Source organism: Manduca sexta, chromosome 17, assembly GCF_014839805.1.
Source record: "Manduca sexta isolate Smith_Timp_Sample1 chromosome 17, JHU_Msex_v1.0, whole genome shotgun sequence".
NCBI classification, from domain to species: domain Eukaryota; kingdom Metazoa; phylum Arthropoda; class Insecta; order Lepidoptera; family Sphingidae; genus Manduca; species Manduca sexta.
The window spans coordinates 12,111,571-12,135,477 of record NC_051131.1 but is presented as its reverse complement, the minus strand read 5'-3'; the positions used below and the strand labels follow the sequence as shown (position 1 = coordinate 12,135,477).

Here is a 23,907-nt window from a genome sequence, read left to right as displayed (position 1 = left end):
ATAATCAATTTTCTATGTATAAACAACATAACTATCAAAATTATGTATCAACGCATAATTTCCAATTAAGTTAAGTAATTTTAAATCCATCGTTAACTCCACTTGATCTTTCCACATTATTCATAGTAGATAGTCGATCGCGATTATTTATGACTATGATAACAGCTTCTAAAATTGGTGGCGCTACATGCAAAATAACGGTACAAAATTCCCCTACAACGTTGTCCCTGTCATGTCCGCCATGTTGCTTGCACTTTATAAACTATTTTATAAAGTGTGTCAACCGTGGTTGCACTGAGTGAGTCATGAATAACACCGGTGTTGAAGAAACGTTCAACGGGATTGGTGGTTGGCGGTTAAATGCTTTTTTTTTGCTTGTGAAATATGGCCAGTATGAATCTTATGTTTCGTGATTAATAAAAAAGAAGTTTTGATCGGAATGTTTTATTAGATCAGCTTGGGCAAGATCGAAGTGTTCTTACAAATCCCAAGCTTAGTCATTAGTCTTAACTTCAAAACAATTAAATAAGGCGCTCACAATTTGTTTACACTTATCATAGCGCGTGCGCGCGTGTGGTCCCGGCGCGAACGCAGCTAATTACCGCAAATGTACACTCGGCCAGTGTCACGGCCCGTTCGCATTTGGGCATGGTGGCTGTGGCCGGTGCCCACACATCGCCAGATCACAATCGCCCGACGAGCAGATTGCCAAACGTAACCAATTAAGGGAAATTGTACGAAAACGCGTCGTGATTTATGCGTTGCACCTATGGTGATGCAATTAACCAGTGTAATTAGCGACGAGTTTTTAATTTTTTTTAATGCCGCGAAACAAATTTTTGTTGGGCATAAATCTCTGTACGGGTTTTTTTTTTTGTGGCGTCGATTCTGAGAGTAAATGGCGAAGGTGAGCTGCCAATTAATTGTTACATGTTATGGTGATGATGAGGTATGATACTATTGTTAGGTTTAAGCTAAGAGCAATTTATATCTTAATCAATACTTATAATAAATCTGTAGAGAGGTCAATTCTGTACATGAAATATATTTCTAAAATAACTATCAGGGGGTGATTAGGGATCGATACTGATGCCAAAAATGCAATCAGTAAAATTTTTGTCTGTCTGTCTGTCTGTCTGTATAACCGTTATAGAAACAAAAACTACTCGACGGATTTTAACGAAACTTGGTACAATTATTTGTCATACTCCTGTGCTGGTTATATTATACTTTTCATCACGCTACAATTAATAGGAGCAGAGCAGTGAAGGGAAATGTTGGGAAAACGGGAGAAGTTACTCCATTTTTTAAGCTTCCGTCGCGTGTGCAATCTTAATGGTTACAGCTACACAGAAATCATGTATGACGGAAATGTTCTCCTTAAAATTATGTAAAAAATATCCCACGACAGCATATGTCTATCTTTTATGGTTGACTCACAATAACACGTGTAACTCCCGATAGCTTAGCAGTTCGAAGCTTTCTCATTATATTTGTCCACTCTTACGTTTATAACACTCTCAGTCATCCCTAATTAAAAAAGTTAACATTATTAAATATTCCATAAAAAAGAATCATAGAAATCGGTATAGAAACACCAAAGTTATACATGAAATACGCTGATAATAAGCCATCACGCGTGAATACTGAATCATGCTATAAGGATTATTTTTGTATATATATAAGGTCGCGAACGCACAGGCAGGCGGCTTGCTTGGCACCTAGAGGCTAGCGAATCACCTAGCGAATAGCTTCGTAAAACGAACATTCTCGAACGTTCGCGACCGGCTCCATTTTTGAAGTCCGAAATCCACGCGGGCGAAGCTGCGGGCGGAAGCTAGTAATATTATAAATGCGAAAGATTGTGAGGATGGATGTATGGATGTATGTATGTTTGTTCCTCTTTCACGAAAAAACTACTGAACGAATTTGGATGAAACTTAACAGTAATATAGGTTATACATCAGAATAACCTTTTGCAGCACACAAATCCCTTTACGTTACAAAAAAAAACATTTTATATAATAGTTAATTGCTTCATACTTTGTGCGCGAACAACTTTCCCACGTCGAAAAGTCCTCGCAGCATTCACCTCAACTGTTTATGTAAGTAATTAATTAAAAACAATAAGAATTACACATTGTGATGGCGACAACGATTGCCCTACCACAGTTGGCATATCACGCGACCTCGACTCGAGCGCTCGCCTTTTATCGACTCTTGCGCATCTCTACTGGGATCGAGAATAGCGCGGCGCCAATTAAAATTAAATTTGCTCGATATTCGGTAGGTAGGGTTGGTAGGTCAGGTGATAACAGATAAGGTCAGTTTTGGACAGGAACCCTTGTGATAATGCATTTTAATTGGTTAAAGTTCACTGCAGTTTGAAATAAACCAATATTTCTGACAGTATCGTTACGTATGGTCTGTAAAAGGGTTCATTGAAATATTTAGGACTTTCATAAAATTTTCGTATATTATTGACGAAGTAAATGCATTGCTGCGTCAAGTCAACCTGGGTTAGCTTTAATCTGTATATACAAAGAAATATTATGTGAAAACTTAAACATCAAAATATTAAAAAAATGTCTGTAAGACATGACCTTTACATGTAGGATGCTGTAACCAAAATAAATAATTATTTTAAAACAAATAGAGATCTATAAAACAGAAGAACCCTCAATCGGTTACGCAACAACCACATTATCAGAGTTGGTAACTTTCTTTTATCTATGTTTGTTTATCTTACATTCTCAAACAAATTCTTTTATGAGTCTCTTTGATGAGTCCGCATTTTTAATTCGTTACAAAACACTATACTTGGGTGGGCGTTGTGTCTTGTGTGACCTTTGTATACGAATGTTTGCCGTTCTTTCGTCCAATTGAGATTCTAAAGTTATAAGATGCCTTGTACCTATTAGTATAGAAATCTTTATAGAAGTTTTAATGGTAAAAATGCGATAGAGAAATTTCTTTGTGAGTTGTATTGGAATATTTAGATGTTTCTCGTTATAATAGTTTGATACATTATACGTTTGAATATGGAATGAGGATTGTAATTTGTAACACTGTTTGTTTTTATGTTTTTAATAAATGTAAGAAATCAATTATAATAGGTCAGTTACAAGCCTATTATACTAAAAAGTAATAGGTATTTAATTATATGTAATAATAAATAATAATATTAAGTATTCATTACTATGACTTGCACTTTTCAAGGTAAATATTAAAGTTAACCTTCGAATTTTAATCATATTTAAAACATGCAAAAACACGATCTGACTTTTCATTAATCGTTAAACAATGTTGGCAAATGGGCGTCGAGAGACACAAAAAAAAACCGAATTGATTTCTGATTAATTGTCCGCTAAATGCCGACGTTTACAGTTGAGTTCTCAGAAAATTTCGGATAATTGTGAATGAATTCCTCGACCATTACACCGTCCAAATACGATGTCAAGTAGTTAAGTTATTATATTGTTATTGTTTCGACTCAAAATGGCGTGTTTCGATAATGAAAAGCGCATTTCCATTTAATAGCCGCGTAGTGCGGTGGTCACAAATTGTTCGTGCCCGACAACCCTATTTGGTATCGCATTGCGAAATAAAATTTCACTTTTATTTCAAGTATGCGCATTATTTAAGATGCCTTTTGTGATATCAATTGATTTTGTATCTTGTTATCTCAACATTGTAGCTCGTTTTTGTGTAGTCATTATAGAACTGGAATGCGATTGATGTGAATTTTGATCCCATTTTTTAACAATGCTTGTGTCGACTATATTCGTTTGGTGATGACATGTTTCTTAGAAGCTTTAGTTTTGTGAAAGTTGACATCTGTCTGAAGATCTTAGTGTTCTTGTTAGGCTTTTAACGATGAGTTTCGAAATGTTGCATAATATTATATCAAGTATATTTTGTAAGGTCTGAATTCTGAAACATGCTTGTTATTCTTAAATCAACGTGGTAAATGCACGCGCAAAGCAAAATTACCTGGAAAAATTCACTTAAAGTATTAAGTTTTTTTTAATATAACAATTAATTGATAAAAACTTGCACAACTACATAGTCATTATGTCGCATCATATTCTATAAATCTCGACATTTGCCCACCGAATAACGAACATACATCAACAAAACAAACAACTAACTATGCACATTTTTATTGGTACACAAATAACCCACTAACAGTCGAGCGGTTTTCAATACATTCCAATACAATACGCCTACAAATAGAGCGCGGTTTTGTCCGTACATATAAAAACAATGGTGATTCTTTCGCTTTCCATATTTCCCATTGTGTCTACGGCCTAGGCGCGGTGTATGCATAAAACATGGCGTTTACAAAACTCACGGGACAATAAGATCACGAGAGCGTTTGCCAACTGTAGAGTCACCATACATCCATGTTTGTCCCGGACTTGTCCTAATTAGTCAGCGGTAAAAAAAATATTTTTCTAAACTATCCAAATTTTATTCAAATCTACATGATGGTTTAATATTAACAACAAAATGAATTCAATATGTGTTTGTTTTTTTGTTTAATGAAACTATGAAAAATTTAACATCATATTCTACCGAAACCTCCGCAATTATGATGGGTTTGTCCGAGTACTGCAATTAAATACATGGAAGGCGTAGCGATCAGTCGTCTGTTTTCCATACTATCGTAGTAAATTGTTTACAAGTGTCCAGCCGTGGGCGCGGGACATCGCCGGGATAATGTAGTGCCTGCACTAACTGCTATCCGTTGAGGATTAAAGGGATGCGCACACGCACGATTTGTGCTATCTTAGTCGATATTTGTTGTGAATTTTTTTTGTAAGTAAATGGTAAAGAGTAAAATGATCAGTTACGTTTGGAAACAAGGTAATTCTTTTCGCGAAATAAATATGCACGGTATTATTGAAATAATTCAATTGCGGAACATTGTTCATTCATAATCTTCAATAAGTTTTATTTCATAGCTGAAAATAAATATGTCGTACATACTTTTCGTTCTGCTGCGTACTGTAACTTTCGTCTCATAAAAACCCAAATAATTAATTCCTTCACCATGTTTTCATCCAGTGTTCAGTGTGCGCGTCCTCTGAAGTCGTAAGTTACAGTCGGTCGTACATTATGTTCGTAGTGCACTTTTTGCGTTCGCGTGCTCCGAGCGCCGGCTGTGCACTCCAAATAGTCTTTCATACAGTCACTATAGAAGAAATTCCCAATCAGACTTGACCCCCTAAAAGCGCCAAGACGATTCCATATTTAAAAACAAAGTTTTTCTACACTCACGTAAAAAAATGTGTTTAAATCTTTATTTATTTATTCAATTTATATACAAATATGTATATAGGCAGACCTTATGCCAAATGCGATATGTCTATATAGCTTTAAATATTAACACAAAAAGATAAGTCTCTATCATATAAAATAATCATTAATTGAGTCCCCGATATTTCCATCAAACAGTTCTAGCGACGAGGAAATAATGTTTTTCCGGATATTTATAACCCAAAGAAGCTTAGCCGACAAAAGTTGAGAAACTCTGTTCAAAAGCATCAAAGGTCGTAGTTAGACATCTCGTTATACAAACTGAAATTGTGCGACTCTACCTAACGAACGCAGTTGGGACGGATTTTATCTACGAAAGTGAATGAATGGGATGCAAAGTTGTGCGGAATGAAAATGTAGAGACCGTTTGGTGGGTATTTATATCATAGAGAATAAGGTTTATTTTAACTTGAATTATAATTGAACACAAAAAAATTTAAACTGTTTATTGAAGAATATAGTATTGACTTATCAATATTTATTTCATCTTGGATACAAATGAAAGAGCGGTCGGTTCTGTCCTAACTTATGATTTCAAGTTACGTAGCTCCCGGCTTGCATAAAAAGAAAACGTTAAAACAAAACAGTAGTAATTATCACATGTCAGTATCGATAAATCGTTACCCGTTGACCAACCGACCAACATATCAATCCCATCTCTACCGTCAATTATAACCAACGACAACCCGAAAAATTATTATCGGCTCTAAACAACATTCGAATATGTTGCACAACTAGTGATGTAACGCGTCGCCAGCACTTGATTACCACTGTAATCAATAAAAGTCACTGAGCACGGTTATAATTACGAGCGATTGATAAATATCTTTGTGTGTTACGGTTTGAATAATTATTGATTATTCGCGTAATTAAAATGGATTTAATGCGATTTTTTTTTCAATCACATTTCAAATGGATTGAAGAAGCGTGAGTAATTATGTTTTGTAGATTACGTTCTTGAATACTGGTATGTGTATATGTGTCTTTTTAATTAAAAAAATATTTATATGCCAGTTTAGTATAAATTATTTGGCAGATATAATTAAATTACTCGCTCATATGAAAAATGAACCATGAAATTGAAATTGATGAACTTTATTTTATAATTCCATTTTAATGAGTATAACCGTCTACTTTTATTAATTAAGTATGCTGAAATTGTTGGTTCAATGTAACGAGATTATTATGACAACATTAACCTTAATAAATTAATTAATTGAATTAAAAATACTTAATTTTTGCTAATATTAATGTTCCGTTTTCACCGCTATCCGTAATTAGGCTTTTAATCTAAAAAATCTCTTTGAACTCGCCGCTATAAAAAAAAAATCATTTTTGTATGTACATACTTTTTTGGTGTTAAATAAAGTATTTGTAAAATTTGAAACTTCCTGTTCCGTATACGGTGCCGCTAAGGCTGTGGGGAACTGATAGTGCTCCACTGATAGCCCATGGAGTGACGTGTGATGTAATCTTATGTTTTTTTTCTTTTTCTGAAAATAATATGAGTAATTTAAAAGCTTTTTTAAGTTCACTTTTTGGTTTATGAATGAGAATTTTTGAACGTGCGAAATAGATACATGAACTAAAAAATGCAATTTAAATATAAAACTTATTTCTATACTACATTGTTTTAATAACAAATATATACTACAAGGATATAGCACAATTGAACCATAACGTAAATAGTATTATTATATATTATGGACTGGTGGTAGGTCTCTCATATATCAGAGTCCACCTGGGTACTGTACCATCGCAATGTCTTAGTCTGCCGCCAAGCAGCAGTGTGTAGTCACTATTATGTTCCGATTTGAAGGACATTGTAGCCAGTGTAACTACTGGACATAATGAGACTTAAAATCTCATATCTCAGGATGTCGAGCGTAGTGGAATACCAAACAAAACCTTTTAATTAAAGATGTTCGATGGTGTTTCTAGTGCTTATGGGCGGTCGTATCGCTTACCATAAAGCGAATAGCAAACTCTTCACTCTCACGCAAAGCAAGGTCGAGGTGGTATCGAAGCAATTTTCGCTCGCGTTGATATTCATAGTAGTGTTTTAACATATATTCGAAAAACATTTGTAGCAATAATTGCGTACAATATTGCTAGCAATAATTGCTCAGTTTAAATGAGGTTTTACCATACAGAACCGAAAAGCGAACTGACATGTTTATGATTCATATTGATATACATAATAACATGATATAAGTTTTATTTATAAACCTTTTGTTTGTTGCAGGTACGGACGGATTTATCTTGAAGATATAGAAGTAAGATAAAATGAGTTTCAACAGGTGAAATCATTTCTGAATACAAGTACATATTACATATTGATAAATATGTTCGGGGAATTACGTCGCGTTATATGATTTAGATGGATTGTTGCTTTACCTGGTGCAGACGGCTTATAACCAGCAGTGAAACTGAAGGTCATGAATTCGATTTCCACATTGGATCAATTCTTAGTCACTTGTTTTGTCATTTTTTCATAATTTGTGTTTTAGTAGAATCGTGATTGTTAAGTAATGAATAGAATTTTTTGAATTCACGTGCAGTCAAAAGCGAAAGTATCATGCAAATAAAGACTGCAAATTTTATTCTTCAATAATGGATAATATGAAACTTTGGTATGATGGACACCTATGGTTTCAAGAGTGCTGCAATGTAGTTGACTGTAAATCCAAGTCTTCAATATTGTTTTTATACTTGCACTGCAATGTGATTCTGATGATAAGTAGAATGGGGTCCAATAGAATGTTGGCTGACGAGATTTAATTACCCCTCGACAGTCGACACAATTATGCCGGCCTGATGGAACCGAATATACACAAGCTGACCCCGGAACGCGACAGACGTGGGCCACTGTGGCGGGTTTTAGCACCTCGTGTACGGTGGTCGCTATCTGGGCGGATATAGTATATCCTACCACCAACAAAGCTAAGACATATAAAACAGCTAAGTTGAGATTGGTGCGAGGCGTGAGCCGTGTTCGTTCGTGACGCACGGTCTCAGCACCGTCCAACAGATACCGACACGACGCGACGCGCGGACCGTTTAATTGGTGATCCGAGACAATACTCAAATTGATGTAACACGTCGCTTGTTCACTATTACAAGGTTCTATGTTATATTTGTTGCTCAAATTGGATTATATTTATAACATTATTCTATGTCTTTGTCACTAAAAAAGGGGGAACTACAAATTGTTCTTTATGTAATTTTTACTAACATGAAAATGTTGAATCTCACTTTTCCCACAGAAGTGAAAATTATCATAGGAGCTTGTAATAGTAAGTTAGCGATATTTCGAGCGGTTCCATTTCGTTAACACGTTTCAGTGTTATAATATTATCTATTGTGAATATTTTAAAATACAGGGTTAATATTCTGCCTGTTATATTCTGACTGCCTCGGTGGCGTAGTTGTACTGCATGCGCGGTACGGCAGCGCTCTGAGGTCCTGGGTTCGAATCCCGGGTCGGGCAAAGTGATATTTGAGTTTTTCTGCTCAGTATCAGCCCGGAGTCTGGATTTGTGCCCGATATGGCGATAGGCTCGCCCCCTATCACATCATGGGACGGAACACACTTGGCGAAAAGTGGGTGCCCTGGTTGCACCTCTGCATACCCCTACAGGGATAAAATGCGTGATGGTGTGTGTGTGTGTTAATATTCTTATGTATTAACTTTTGCTCCCGGCTTCGCTCACCTGAAGGAGTTTTCCGGGATAAAAGTCCCGCTCTATATTTTTTCCCGAGGTATCTCCATAAAAATCCGTTCTGTTCTCCATAACTATCTCCATACCAAATTTCATAAAAATCCGTTCGGTAGATTTTGAAAATATCGATAATATACAGATAGACAGAAAAGGGGCGTTTGTTATATAATATGTGTAGATTATTATTAAGTTATCGCTTATCCGGCATTCCAAAGTAATCAAATTGTATATATTTTTGCCGTGAACTAATCCATACCTTTAATGCAAAATTTTGTAACATTCATTTGTCTACTACGAAATTTTATGACTATTTTCACAGCGTATCTTATCAATGAATTTCGACAATATTCAATCATTCGATAAAGGAATGACAATATTCGTGATGCCATCGCCTCAAATATAAACGGAAAAAAAAAAACAAAAAATATATGTATTAAAAGAAATACAATGCTTACAATCATATTATTGAATAATTTCTAAATCTGACTTCTATAGGAACACAATCTCGAGTGAATAATTTAATAAAAAACTTGACGTGGACTTATCTAAAAATTCCTTGATTGTAAACTTTATTAAAATCTCTCGTAAAAAGTACTGATTGCTGGTCGACATCGAACTGATTATTTAAAAAATCCTCAGTTATATTAGATGTTAAGGAACGAATAAATCGGCTATAGGCTATTTGGGAATGGAACGGACTGCTGAGACAAATGACCGCAGGTACAAAACCAAAGGGCACGCACCTTTTACCTTTCCAACGTTTTGTGTATTCTGTATTGATTATTGTTTGTTTTAACGGTGAAAGAAAACATTGTAAATAAACTTGTATACCTGACATATTCTCTATAAGAATTTTGAGGGTATGTGTAGTCCGCCAATCTGCCCCATTTAGTTGACAAAAGCCTAAACTCTCTAAGTAGCAGAAGAGGTCCGTGCCCAGCAGTGTGTCATATAATATACAGCTGATATTATTATTATAAGGATCAATGGCTGTCGTACTTCTATTGTAAAATTATACTTCTTGATCATAATATGTTAAAATTTAATTTCATATAGTCATCATAAATTTAAATTTGTATTCCCACAATTGCAAAGTTTATTGAACTTCGAACCTTATATTTACAACGCAGACGATTTCGATTTCTTAGCCTTTAAATCCTATAGAAGGCTAAATCATTTATCGATTGATCTGTATTCCTTGCTAACTTTTGATCAGGTTCTAGTAAAGACGCCTTTTATCAAAGACCTCGGACCATAATCATTTTAAACCAGTCACTTCTAATTCCGGACCTGACATAAGCAATGAATAGTAGTCTTGAATTTGTGAAGGTTTACAAGATATTATGCATTTTATGGTATATTTATATAGAGTAGCAATTTAATCTGGAACTACATTTAAATGAACAGTCAATTATGTCATATTGCTTGGTTCAAGGTTGAAAAGTTTTTTTATACAAGTCTCACGCCATCGTGTTTCTGCATATTATGGCCTAGAATCATGATTTTTTAACGATTAATGTAATTTAATTGTTCTAGGTCAATTAAATTTCATAATAACTATATACATACTTTTAACTTTCGTAGCGCTGCTTTCATTTGAGGCTCCCAACTTTTACATATTGCTAAAAGTTTTGCATACCAAGCAGCGCCATCTAGTCTGGTATGGCGATAAGTTTGAAAATTTTACTTTTATGAATAAATATTTTATGAATATCTTTCAAAACAACGCACACCGTGGGTAAATAAACAAATCGATTGACAATTTTATATAAATCGATTACTTCGATTATAAATAATGAATGGTCCACAAAAGCGGCGCGGCGCGGTCACAACACGGGCCGCGTGTTTAATTGTAAATTATGGCGTGCTGGCACACGTTATGTCACATTTTATAAGGTCACAGATGTCTTCCGCCGCGGCTCGGTTCCCACCTAACGAGCCACCGTACGCAAATATTAATTAGTTGGTTAGAAATGTGTCCAGTCGGCCGGCTACCTGTCCGAGTAGGGTTGCGCTTTCCTTGATGTTGTTATTTTCGTGTTGCATTCTAATTAAGCTGGCCGTGGTAGTGCTGCGATCTAAATTCAAACATGGAAGAATTCTAATTAGTTGCACTCGAATTCGTTCTGAATTTTGGTCCTTCGAGCCTTACTCATATTCTTTATGATAGATATTCTTATTGGTTATAGTTTTTTTTTTATCTATTATGCTTATGTCCTTCGCACTTATCGCAACGAAACAAAATTGATAAACTTTTTTTAGCAATCAATGCGTATACTACCTATTCAAATTATCTGGAAATAAAAAACATTAAAGCTAAGCGTAACAGTCATGACGCAATATATGCGCACATGCTCGATCGCAGGAAACAGCTGCTATTATGGCGAAACGATTGCGGATTATAGAAAATATTTAAACGGGAATAAAAGGAACGCAGGCTTAATTAACCTTTTACAAAGATACAATAACATAAAAGATATTCTAAATTCAAAAGATTAGATTAGCTTTAATTGCGAGTGCCGAGATTGCGGCTTTGGATTTAATGCGACGTAATTACCAGATCCTAGCCACTGCAGTAGGGATGGTGAATTTGTGTGAAAGGACAAAAAATGTATACGAAAATGGCTGCATAAATTTAAACTGGAATTTTAAAACGTAAAATACACGTGCCTAAGTTATATACGAAATGGTAGTTTAGTCCTTAATTTAAAATGCCAACTCGATTTAAAAAAATGATCCATTTGGAATATAAAGAAAAGGTGATTGTTTGTTGCCAATCTTTCGTGTTTTTGTCATGACTATTTATTTTTAGTTTTACTTTTACGGATTATTTCGTTTTATAAAAAAAAGTTATCCCATTATCGAAGGTTTGCCATCCCTATATCACGGTGTGGTTGCGCGCGCCGTTCTGTATTAATTGGTTGCATTATCACAACTCTGTACGTGATATGCTGTTTCCTTAGAATTTCAGAATGTTACCGGCGTGTTTTGTATCTATCAGATAGCCGTGCCGCTGGCCGGTATTAATTTGCTATATAACAGTCATTAGTTCTCGTCCGTGCGTGTGAATACAGTGTGTGACCGCGCGTGTTTCTTTGAATAATATTGATATTTGATATTGTGTTTTTTAAATATCGCTGGCTATAATATATTACAAAGTCCTGTGTTGATTTTTACTTGACTTGGAAAACTTAGATTTCAATTTTTCATAGTAATAAAAATTGGAAAAGTTATAATTTATGGTTCCTAATTTATTCATCTTTCGGGATTATTAGATTAGCAAAAATTGATTAAAAATATACATAAAATTGTGTGATATATATAATTCAATTTGTTCTAAAAATATGACATAGAACCTTGTTGTAGTAAGCCAGCGATATGTTTATTGTTTACTCGATTATTTTAATGTTGATGGATTCATTGGCAACATCGTGTCAATTTACATCTGTATTCCCGAAGAAGTAGTGGGTAGGGGCTGGTGGACGGACTGCTAATAAATTTGACTATTCAAAAAACACTTGTTTTTTATGGAAGAATCAAGTGCTTTTCTTGCAAATGCTCAGCTACCCACGTTTAGGCACAGTACCATAGGTGTCGTCAGCGTCGACGTTAAAGCATTATCAAAAGTTTGTAACTACAATCTATAAGATGCCTTAAATAAAATATACTTACAATTCATTTTCAAAATAATTAATTTATACCTAAGTTTACCTTATCTAAAAATATATACTAGCTATCACGATGTAATAAAAGATTTGCAGCCATGAGATCGATGATGACACTTTGTCTGTCAGTAAAAAATAAGTAGTTTGCATCGAATCTCGAGAAATTACAAGGAAAATACAGCACAATCAAAAACTATAGGTTATTTCGAAACAAAGTGACGTGGCCGAGTTAAGTCGGACATTTAAATTGTACTTGCATTATTTTAACGAGACAGTCGGTAAGGGCGGCTCGGAACTTGTTTGCGCCATTGTTCACTCGGTGCCGGTTCGATTCCCGCGCCGTGTCGTCGTGTACGATACGTGCCCGCCGATAAATCGCCCGGACCCCGACACCTCAGATACTACAATGGAAAAGAGAAAGTCTTTAAAGGGAAATATCTCGTTCGAGCGGACAATTGGTTACAAAAATCCACGTAAATCCCCTTTATACAAGCAGTTTATTGTTCTTCTTACGGTCGTCGATTACCTTTCCAAACATATCGCCTTTCTAAACCAATTTACACTCAGCGGAAATATCACACGGCAGTGAGGAATCTTCTAATTTTCCCCCACAATATAATACATCTTTATCGAAACTCACGAGTCGTGTTCTTAGCGCATAGAGATAATAAAGCAATTAAACTTGGAACTGTTAAATTCTTGACGTGTTACGTGTGGAACGTTTAAATTGTGTGTAGTTGTAATATCAGTTGTGGCGGCAGGAAACTGTAACGAGATGGAATTCTTACGATCGGATTCCCCTCGTGGCTCATCAACATCGATAGCCGGCTATGTAGAGTTGCTCGTTCTGAAGATGGCTCGACTGAACGATGCGACGCCATCGACATTCGATCGTGTAACACATGATTAATAGCCACAATCAAGTGACCGGGTCTTCTAGATTCCTATTTAATTGTATCAGCTTTCTTCCATCTCCAATGGCTATCGCTAATTTCAATCGTTTCCAGTCAACCATTGCATTCTTATCTTTCACATACCATTAATTATCGCAATCATAAAAGCTGCAAAGGAAATTATATCGATAAATTGTAGAGTATTGCTAAACTATTTAGTGCGTCGTGATATCGATTAAACGATTTCATCTCTTAGATTTGCTTTGTAGTATACGCTTCCCATAAATTCACGTAGTAAGAGCGCACCGTTACCGCGGTCTGTTGAGTCAATTAACAAATACCAGTGCATGGCGAATTCGAACAGCTGTACAGTGTACACGGTCGTAAATCACATTGTAATCAGCAAAAGGAGGTGCGTTTGCACCGCCGCGATACATAATAATTAAAGTTAGACATCGTTATCTCTCAAAACCACCAATTGTCCCGGCTTGGCGCACGCGCTGGCTGCGATTATTTAAATAAGGCCCGCCGTGCACCGCGGTACCGTTGCGTCTACGTGATGGTCGCGACTCGCGCCTCGCCCAGCGCCTAGCGGCACCACCACTGTCGGTGCCCGTCATTATCTACCCATTAACTTGCCTTCAGGATGTGACACACTTACGCTTGTGAATACATCATACTGTTTGGGCGTTAAACGCGCCGGCCGCCGACACTTGACACCGCACGTCTCTCACTAATGTCACCCTTGTACACGAACTTATTCTGTTCCGACAGAAATTTGAAATAAATATAATATACACCTAAGATTTCGTTGATGTCCTAGAATATCAACTCCCTGATCTTGTTCCTCTGAATTGGCAAAACAGGATTTTCGTGTTGCAGGAAGGATTTGAATTATCTTTTACGACTAGCCGTTAGCTTGATGTCAAGGCAAGTCAAGTCTAGCCGGTGGCAAGTCGTTTTAAAAATACTCATGCAAATTTTTTGCCCTATCCTGGAATCAAACCCAGAACAAACATTTTAACATGAGAGTTACCCCGACAAGCGATTATAGCTCGACAGATAATCTAATTCAATCGCATTAGCGTTCTTCTTTTTCACGTAAGATATTTCAAAGTAATCTCCGGCCGCTATCGACATTCTCACGAGAACCTCTTGGATAGTTTCTGTTTACGCATGTACGTTAATTCAGGGTGCCGTAAAAGGCGTGAATAATTACTTGGATGATGCAAAAAGCGGTCAGAATCCAGCGTGGAGGCGTGCAGTGGTCCGATGCGCGACTCGATGCGCGGTTGCGTTTTTTTCGCCTCGGGGGTAAAAACATAGGCTCGGAAGCTGTTCGCGGGATGGGGACCGAGGGGTTGAGATGATGCGGCGACGGTGGCGGCCGGAGCCGGGCCGTGCGTCAGTCGCGCCGTGCCCCGTGCGTGCAGCGGTCGCAGTAGAGGGGCGTCCTCGCATCACTCGCGTCTGCTCGCCGTCCGCTGTTGTTCGCGGTTTACCGTCGAAAGCGCACGTGTCGCCTCGCGCCACAGTGAGTGCCGACACTCACGCGTCCCGGCATACATACGACACTCGACAGTGCACCTGTGACATAAGCAAATATTTGTCGTGATGTGAAAGACCATTATTGGTTCAATCGTATGGTGTTACGAAACTCGACGTTCTGATTATTGTGTACACGAGACGTGCTTAGTTTGTGTTTTTGTTTTTATTGTTGTTGCCTATCGACGGTTTATTCTTTAGAGTTTCTCATATGGAACTCATGTTTTGAAGTGTACGAACACGAAATTCGGCGACAGCCAAGGCGTCGACATCACAAATTGGATGAACGCCAGCGTCTCCGGTCCTAAGGTGAGCGAAATATGGAAATACCGCGATATATGCGAATATATTTTCGGTTTGCGGTCTACTAAAAAATATATTTGTTTTTATCTGACACAAATGCGGCTTATCGGAATGTACCGCGTGTTGTAATTTAATAATACGTGCCATTAATGTTTATGATTATACGATTATATCGAATTCCGTTCGTTACGATTAATTCTTGTTTTCCGAACGTGCATATTGTTTCTTTCTAGAAATTGCAATCGCACATGCAACACTATTTTTTACCTTCTCGTAAGTATATATTTTAGGGACTTCCATCACTTTAGCAATGCAAAATTTGTTGTCTCTATTTAGTTAATCATTAACAAATGTTACGTCCTTGGGTTGTCTGTTTGTCTCGAAGACAATGGTCCTATTCAAAAGCTTCTTCGCACTAAACAAACAATGCCGCGACTGTCCGCATCTTAACGTTACGATTCCAAAACTGTGTTATGAACATCGATTCCAAAAGATTGATTTGTGTATATCTCTAGTGTAAACATATCAATCACAAGTGTGATTCCTTGGTATACTTTGTAACGAGGTTTATTTCGCGGTTCCACCTGATTGGAAGTCTTTCCCAGTATAAGAGTCCTAGTATGAACTTTTACGGTAAAGTAAGTATCCTAAACAATATAAGTTAATCTAGTTTTGCTCAATCTATGTGCCAAATATCATGCAATCTATTCAGTAGTTATAATATTATTTCTAACAAATACCCAAATATCTAATCTTGCAATTTATTTTGATTTTGACGATTTGTGAAAATTTTCCGCGATCGCGCATTATACGTTTTATCTGTTAATGTCGGCGTTTTGCCTGTTTCGTTATCTCTGAGCGTTTTATCAAACATTTTTCAAGGGCACAATTATGGTATATTGCTTTATCTATTGACATTGCAATCGTTAAAATCACTTGTCCGCATACTATTTGGACGATGTGCGTTTCAGTTTCCTCTTGTTTTAGTTTGTTTCAACAGCGGAAGTTTTAACATTATTTCTTAAACAAAATATATTACATTATACGTCTATATATCTAGCGAAAGATACATCGTTTAAAATTAAGTCGTCACTTAGATTATATTGTTCGCAAATAAAGCTGTCTCCTGTATTTAGAGTCGTCTCTTGAATTATACTGTTTGAAAATGAAGCTGTCGTCTTTATTTTAGTTCCAATATCATCATTTTTGTTCGTGATTGGCGAATGAACAGTGGATGGGCGATCGTCGTGTGATAAGAGCGGAACAGACAGCACGCCGCGGACGTGACTGGCACAACACTCCATTGGGTCCCAGCTCACGTTTGACACACTCTTCAATGGACCTCCTTAGCTGACAGTTGTCTGTATTAACGCGCATTCGCTTGCTAACATCGCGTCAATTTCTGTCCCTAGAGTCTCGAATTTACTTTGTGCCAATCCTAACACTTTTGATTCTTTGCGACAACCCTAAGTTCTTCATTTCCGATCGTAATGGAAAGTCTACATTCTGGAGTTAAGTACCCGGTGTAAACTTTTTCAATGACTTCGGTTGAGACGTTTTTAAAGCTCCAAGGACTTTTTTTTTGGCAACCCTAAAACATCGCATTTAACCTTTTTATGCCTAATTATTGCCTGCAATTATCTGACGATTCTGTGTAAATTAAATGCCAACGTCATGGCCGTGACCGAATACATATTGCTAAAATATTTTGCCTCTAATTTATGGTTATTGTAATTCTTTAATTATATAAACGTTTTTATTATCCTGAAGTGTAAATTATTTAAATATGTAAACATATTTTTAAAAGTGCAGCAAAAACAAGTGCAACGTAAAAACTCAACCGATAAGAAAACATTGAAAATAAATAATGTACTGTGACGAATTACTGTTTCTTTAAGCATTAAGTGTGAAACGCGAGATATGAGTGAAACCAAAGCGTACGTGCATATCGTACGGACCGAAATATTCGCCGAGTGCTCAATATCGTGAATGCGCATTTCCTCTAGTTCAATGAGACGCTCAAGTGCGGGGCTCGTTTCTGACTCAGGTACTTCAATATTCGACCTCCCACAAATATACTCGATCGTTGTCCGACTCCTTTATTTTTTTGTTTTGCTAGTCGTCACTCATTCAATCGGTCCGCGTTGGCCTTCGGCCAGGACACGGATGCCAAGGTTTGATCCACATTCGTATTTGTGGAATGGTATCACGCGCGTCTTCGACCGAGACCCGGCGGCCGTCCGCGACGCGGCACCGCGCCGCCCCGTCCGGTGAAAGCATGGCCGGCGACAAAATGTTTGCAAATAACTCCACACGTGCCGCCGACAGCCCGTTAATAATGTTGATATACATTTGCCGAATTCGTGCTAGGACCACATGTGGGCGATATATTTTGAAATCGGCGGTAATAGCAACTCCATCTAAATTAGTTTTACGAGTGGCGGCCGCTGCTCTGACGCTCGCCGGGCCCGCTCACATCAGAAGCGGCAACTCATTGTTACGTGTTTATTATTAGTTACCGTATAGTTATCGTTACATCTGTGTACGTAGACCCTCCGTTTTCCTAACCTTGGCTCGTGTTTTGTAAACGCAATTACTCACAGAGATAATTCATTATTTCACGTTGTCAGTTCATCATTAATCTAACGGCGTGTTTGTTCTGAAAACCAATATTGAGCTAACAGAAGAGCGGTAACAATGCGCCGAGGACGCGGCGTCGCGCACAAGGATGTTTATCGGTGTCAATGGGGCGGCGGTTGGCGCGGGCCGCTACCGAGCCCGCCAAAATGATGTTGACTAAATTATTCATGCCGTGTCGCCAAAAAAGTGAAGCGAGAATCCATACCGCCCGGTATCGTGTTTGACAAATCGAACTAATTACGCGCTGACATCGGCGGTTTCGCTTTCTGATCCTGCGTTGGATTCGGATTGGTGCCGCGCTATCGTTAATCCGTGAACAGCCTTGGTCGCGATTCCGATCCGCCGGACCGATCGGCTCTCGTGTCGAAGTGCCGTTCGCAATTTCCGATTAAACGGTGTGACGACGCGAAACCGCCTCGCGGCGTCTCATTTGCTCCGGCTGAAGATTTAATGTTCCCAAAATATTGGTTAATGGGTCGATTATCGGTAAAATTGACGTTACCTGCGGCATCGCGCGGCGTCAACAAACTCCGAACGTCGCGTCTGTCTTATGAATAAATGCACGTTAAATTTTATTGTTGCATTGACACCAATATGTCATACGAGCGTAGGGCCGAATGGAAAAAACGTGGAAATCCGATGAGGCTAGAAAATCGGAACATGACGCGCCGTATACGGCGGGGCGGACAGGTTCTTAACGATTGTCGAAGTCGCGAATAACGGTGGGGTCCGAGGAAAAAAGTTTCAGTGTTCCCCGCGTAATTGGCAGTTCACATTTGGAATGCGATGCGGCGAAGATGTCTCCCAAAAGGGAAGACGGTCCGCCATAAACGGAGTGAGTGATGCCTACATTAAAATAGAATTTCAATTAAATGTCGTCACAGCGGCGGGGAAAAATATCTGCGCGCGTGTAAAAAACGTTTCCTTTTTTATTTTTGTATCTAGTATCGGTCGGCGGGCACGAGCACGCCAAAACAAACACGACCTCACCTCACCTCCACGATTTTTGACACACTAACGCGAAACACCGTGGGTACGTAATTATGCGAAGCCAAAGCGAAATTTAGGTTCACATACCGTTTCAAATTACTAATGGTAATAAATAACAAAAACCGTAAACGTTATTTATCGAGTTTGCGTTTTGAATCCGCTCATTCGGATCAAACTTGGTTTACGGCGATTATTCAATAATCTAGTTTCGGGCGACATTCTAAACTGTCAATGACGATGCATGTCGCCTTCCAAAGGCATGGAAATGTGTATTTAATTATCTTGTATATATCGCAGTCATAGAGCGTAGTCGTAATGTGGTGGAATGGTAGTCGCGGAGGTAAGTCGGCCGACCAAGACGGTTGGGTGCCGGTTGCATAACGGTAAGCCTAATCATAACATTATAGTGAAGTGTGACTAAACGAGCTGTCCCTTGACCGTGGAATGTGTGTTAAATGCATACAACTTCCTAGAAGGTCGGTTAATGCCTTTCGGCCGGCTTAATGTGCGCCTTTTACGACTCCCGTTCGGATCGCCGCTTGGACGGGTTGGTTGGGTTGTTTTTAAGAATTTATTTTTATATGTGATATGGAAAATACGCTTCAAGTTTACGAGGTATGTATCGGTATTCATGAGGATATTTGTAATGATCTGTAAACACGTAAAGCATGAGATTGTTATGTTGTGAGAGCTTTTATAACATCGTGAATCGTAATTATAATTATAGTATTTCTTTAATTAATGCTGTTGTAAATTATACGTTTAGGCATTTTTACATCCAAGCATGTCCAATTTACAGTAACTTATAAATATTGAGCTTCGATGCAACTTGGCACAAAGATAGACCGCGTCAGATTAAAATACTTCTAACAGCAAATTCACCCTCGTAGACTCGTGGTAAAGTTTTTATTTCTTGAACAGAGCAAAACCAGTAAACCGATGAACAAACAGATCGTCGAACCTAGTTCTCGAAGCGCTAACACGCACGATTAGAGCCAACCCGCGAACCAACAGCTATGTTTGCGCGATATATTGTCGCGTTATCGCACGCTCGTCGCGCCCCATTCATGTGTACGTTACGTTTGTACGTGCACTTTACATAATGCATCGCTTTACATAAGCGACGATGTGCGGGCTTCGGTTGTGCTTTGTTTGTTTTTTAGCCGGTCTGTATAGGCAAATAGCGAGAAAGTACGTTGTTGATATGGCAATAATGTCTCACGTATAAAAGACTTATAATTAAACAGCATTAAGAAATCATCAGATTCTTTGTATTTTTTTTTTGCTTTGAATGACGAGACCAGCTTGCCGTTCGTCTAGTAGTAAGCGATACGACCGCTCATAAACAGTAGAAACACCATCCAACACCATGAATTACAAAGTATTGTTTGGTATTCCACTGCGCTCTCCATCCTGAGACATAAGATGTTAGGTCTTATTATGTCAAGTAGTTACACTGGTTAAAATGTAATTAATTAATTAAGTAATTTATTGCTACCTAAAAGATAAACAAAAACGAAGGCTCTTAAGTTACTATAATGTACCTCCACTTATATTTTGTTCACAATTACACTGCATTAGACATCATTCGAGGCTTTTATCGTGCGGCAATAAATTTGTTGTATATGTTTACGTTATGATTGTAATAAATCAATAGAATTTAAATTCAAAAATAAACGTTTTAGTAGAGATGACATTGTTTTCATGCCGCGTGTTTACTTTGAGCTGGCCTTGAACTGATGTTTCGTAAAAACATTTGTATTTTTAGCATGTCAAAGCGTATGTGTTGCTAACTCATGAATTTGAATACGTAATGGAAACGTTTATGCCTTGTTATTATTACAATTCCGCTATCGTTAACCCACCTTTCAACTCACGCTGTCTTACTCGACCCGGGAATCGAACCTAAAATAAAATCGGTTCACAACTCTTATACAAAGATGTTCAGGTTTTGTACTGTGTATGAAGTTTTATTTTGCATGATGGTGAGTAGCCATTTCCACACAGTAGTGTAGAAAGTAAAGTAAAGTAAGTAGTGTAGACAGTAGTCTACTGCGAGAACAAAGTAGGATAATTATTTCTCTATGTTATTGCTTTAAAAACATAATAATTAATTCATATTGATTATAAAAACATAGAATAGGTAGAAGACAACACAATAAAAACTATATGATTATTCACAAAAGTAGGTACTTACGCATTGTATATGCAGTAAAAAAATAAACGACCATTCAAAAAGTCATAAAGTTTTGTCTTAATAAGAGAACGTGCAAAGAATGTGATATATTAGATAATGTACGAGACTTTCTTTTTACGAAGGTACTGTTAGCAAAATCCCGGTTCAAGGTCTCTCGCGTGAAAGCGAACTTCGTGTATGTAGACACTTTCGTTTGTTTTATATCTTGACTGTACATATCTATGTTTTAATGCTAGTATTGCTTGTGAGCGAAATTAGAAAAAATATTTTTCTTTGCTAAGGAGGAATGGCAATCATAGTTTGTATAGTCAGAAGTGTAATCGAAATGCTGCCATTTGATTGGTTAACTGACATATTATGCACTTAATTTAAGAGTACTGATCTACGATCTTTCTATTTAGGCTAATATTCTTTGTAACATTAATGCTCTTTATTCTGTTGTTGAATATTTTCCCGTGATACAAAACCCGGATTATGTCATGAAAAATGTTTTTAAGTATCTTCCGCATATTTGACAAATCTATGACGTGCTCAGGGAAATGTTCAAAGTTAGGCAGAAATGTAATTTCTGCCTAACTTCGTTCTCATGATGTGTTTTACTCGATCACATAAAAAGTTCGCATGAATCTTGTTCAGGAAATCATACTCATTCCAATAGAAGGAAAGCTGAACACCTGTAAAGAGCGAATAATCTCGTAATGATACTATTAACCATATTAGTGATGTACAAACAAGCTTTTTGTAAGTATTTCTACGATTTTATTTGTTTCCGATTGCTCCGCGTGCCTTTCCACATAGCTGCAACTTTTATTTCCTACAGTACAAAAACGCAGCTGCCTGCCCATATTAACGTGTTCCAATGAAAGGTGTTGCAAACCTTACAACCTGTCGGTTTGGTAGAGATAGAATGACGTTTGCCTCCGTGCCGAGGGCTAGGAAGGAAGGCTCTGTGTATACCTCCGAGGGTTAGATAGGAAAACGCCATATCATACGTATGCTGCCCGTACACGTATTGTAGAAATAGAGGTATAAAAAGCACATTAAATTGTTTTGCTAACCCTATACCATTAAAATAGTTTTTATTATAATTTGATTTAGGGTCGACATAATTTTAAATTGACTTCTTGGATATTCTATAAATAATTCTGTTATAATATTATTGTCAGTTTATAACAGTAACTACTTATTACGGTAAACAATCTTCGTATCCAAGAATGTAACAGCATTGTACCAAAACGTCAATAAGTAAATCTGTGGTGAATGTATCAACGATGACTAGTATTTAGCACTTACTATATAAGATTAATGTTTACTACAACCATGAATCATAACTACGTATAAACAAACACAAAAAACGTTAGTGTGAAATATGATAATATTGTAAAATTGGTTTTAATGACGTATACATAAGTGGTTTAACCTTGTATGAATATCGTTTTACTAATTATGTATGAAGTATTGGAATTGCGGGGGGGGGGGGGGTAGATGTTGGATTAATATATTTTACAAACAGGTTTTGGATGTTAAATTTTGGCACTTTCAAATTATCTATCTATGACTATTAAAATGAACCACGTATTTTTCTAATAATATACTACAAGATAATTTTATGCTTATAATCTTAGTATCAATCTAATTCATAATCCTAACCCGTGTAATAAATTATAATTTAATCTGTTCCTTATTAATTTAGCTACAGACTGCTTTGTGTGCCCTTGAAGTAATTATAGCTTTGAAGACGTAATTTCGTTTCAAACAGAAACGTATCATCCTGCTACAAAACAACTAATTAGAATTTTCCGTCACACACTCAATGTCGAGGATGTCCAATTAAATCTACCAATATATCTCGCCTCCATAAATACAATTTACTTAATAACCGTTTATTCGTGTGTGGCAACACCGCTTTTTGGCATCTATCCTCCACGCACTTCGCTGGCAACATTGCAAATAAATAGTAAACAACCACGGCAGAAATTAATTTCCCGACAGTAAACGGCTGTACGGAATCGTGACCCGTATATCATAGCAATAGAGATCATTATCGGACATCTAAAATGGGTTGTACTTCTCAAGTGGCGAGCAATTAATTAAATTCGCATCGACGTTTTTCCAAGTACGGTTTAGTTGCTGGAAAAGAGAAAATTCTTTAGGCGCAGCGCAGTCCGCCCGACAATTATCGGTGCGACAAACTCCAATAGGTCGTGTGATACTTTGACGCAATCATCGGCAAAAAATAGGTCCTTCGATCAAAACTAGTTGACTTTCTATCGATAAATTGCTTCACAGTGTAGGTAATTTGCAGTAAATACCATGTAATAAAGATTGTTTGAGATAGATCTCCATTATTTATCAGAAATCGTGATAGACACGAGACATCTTCATCGATAGTGTATCTTGGGCCTTAAATCGACCGGATCGACTTCAAATCCGCGCTCATTGGGTTCTCGTTTCAATTACAGCGAATGTAAAAGTTGTCGGGAACAGTTAATGTGTCGACTTGTCGACGGATCGGTTTGACGAGGATGCTGTCATATTTATTTGATTACTGCCATGCATCAAGCAGCTTCCATAAATGGCAACAGTTGGTGACAATTTAGAGGACTGGAATTTTCTTATAACGTTGAGAA

At 37.3% G+C, this 23,907-nt stretch overlaps 1 protein-coding gene across 6 annotated transcripts in view; it reads left to right on the top strand.

Moving 5' to 3' along the window:
* Positions 1–23,907, top strand: part of LOC115449350 (rho GTPase-activating protein 21-B) — a 412,582-nt gene that overhangs the window by 174,218 nt on the left and 214,457 nt on the right. The window contains exon 1 of one of the 6 annotated variants that reach the window (XM_037439484.1): positions 15,000–15,456. The exons of 4 other annotated variants lie outside the window; for them this stretch is intronic. In XM_037439484.1, the coding sequence (XP_037295381.1) occupies positions 15,430–15,456 (27 nt within the window). In that variant the 5' untranslated portion in view covers positions 15,000–15,429. Of the gene's footprint in view, positions 1–14,999; positions 15,457–23,907 lie in introns of those variants that run through there. One more of the 6 variants, XM_037439482.1, reaches the window with a different exon arrangement.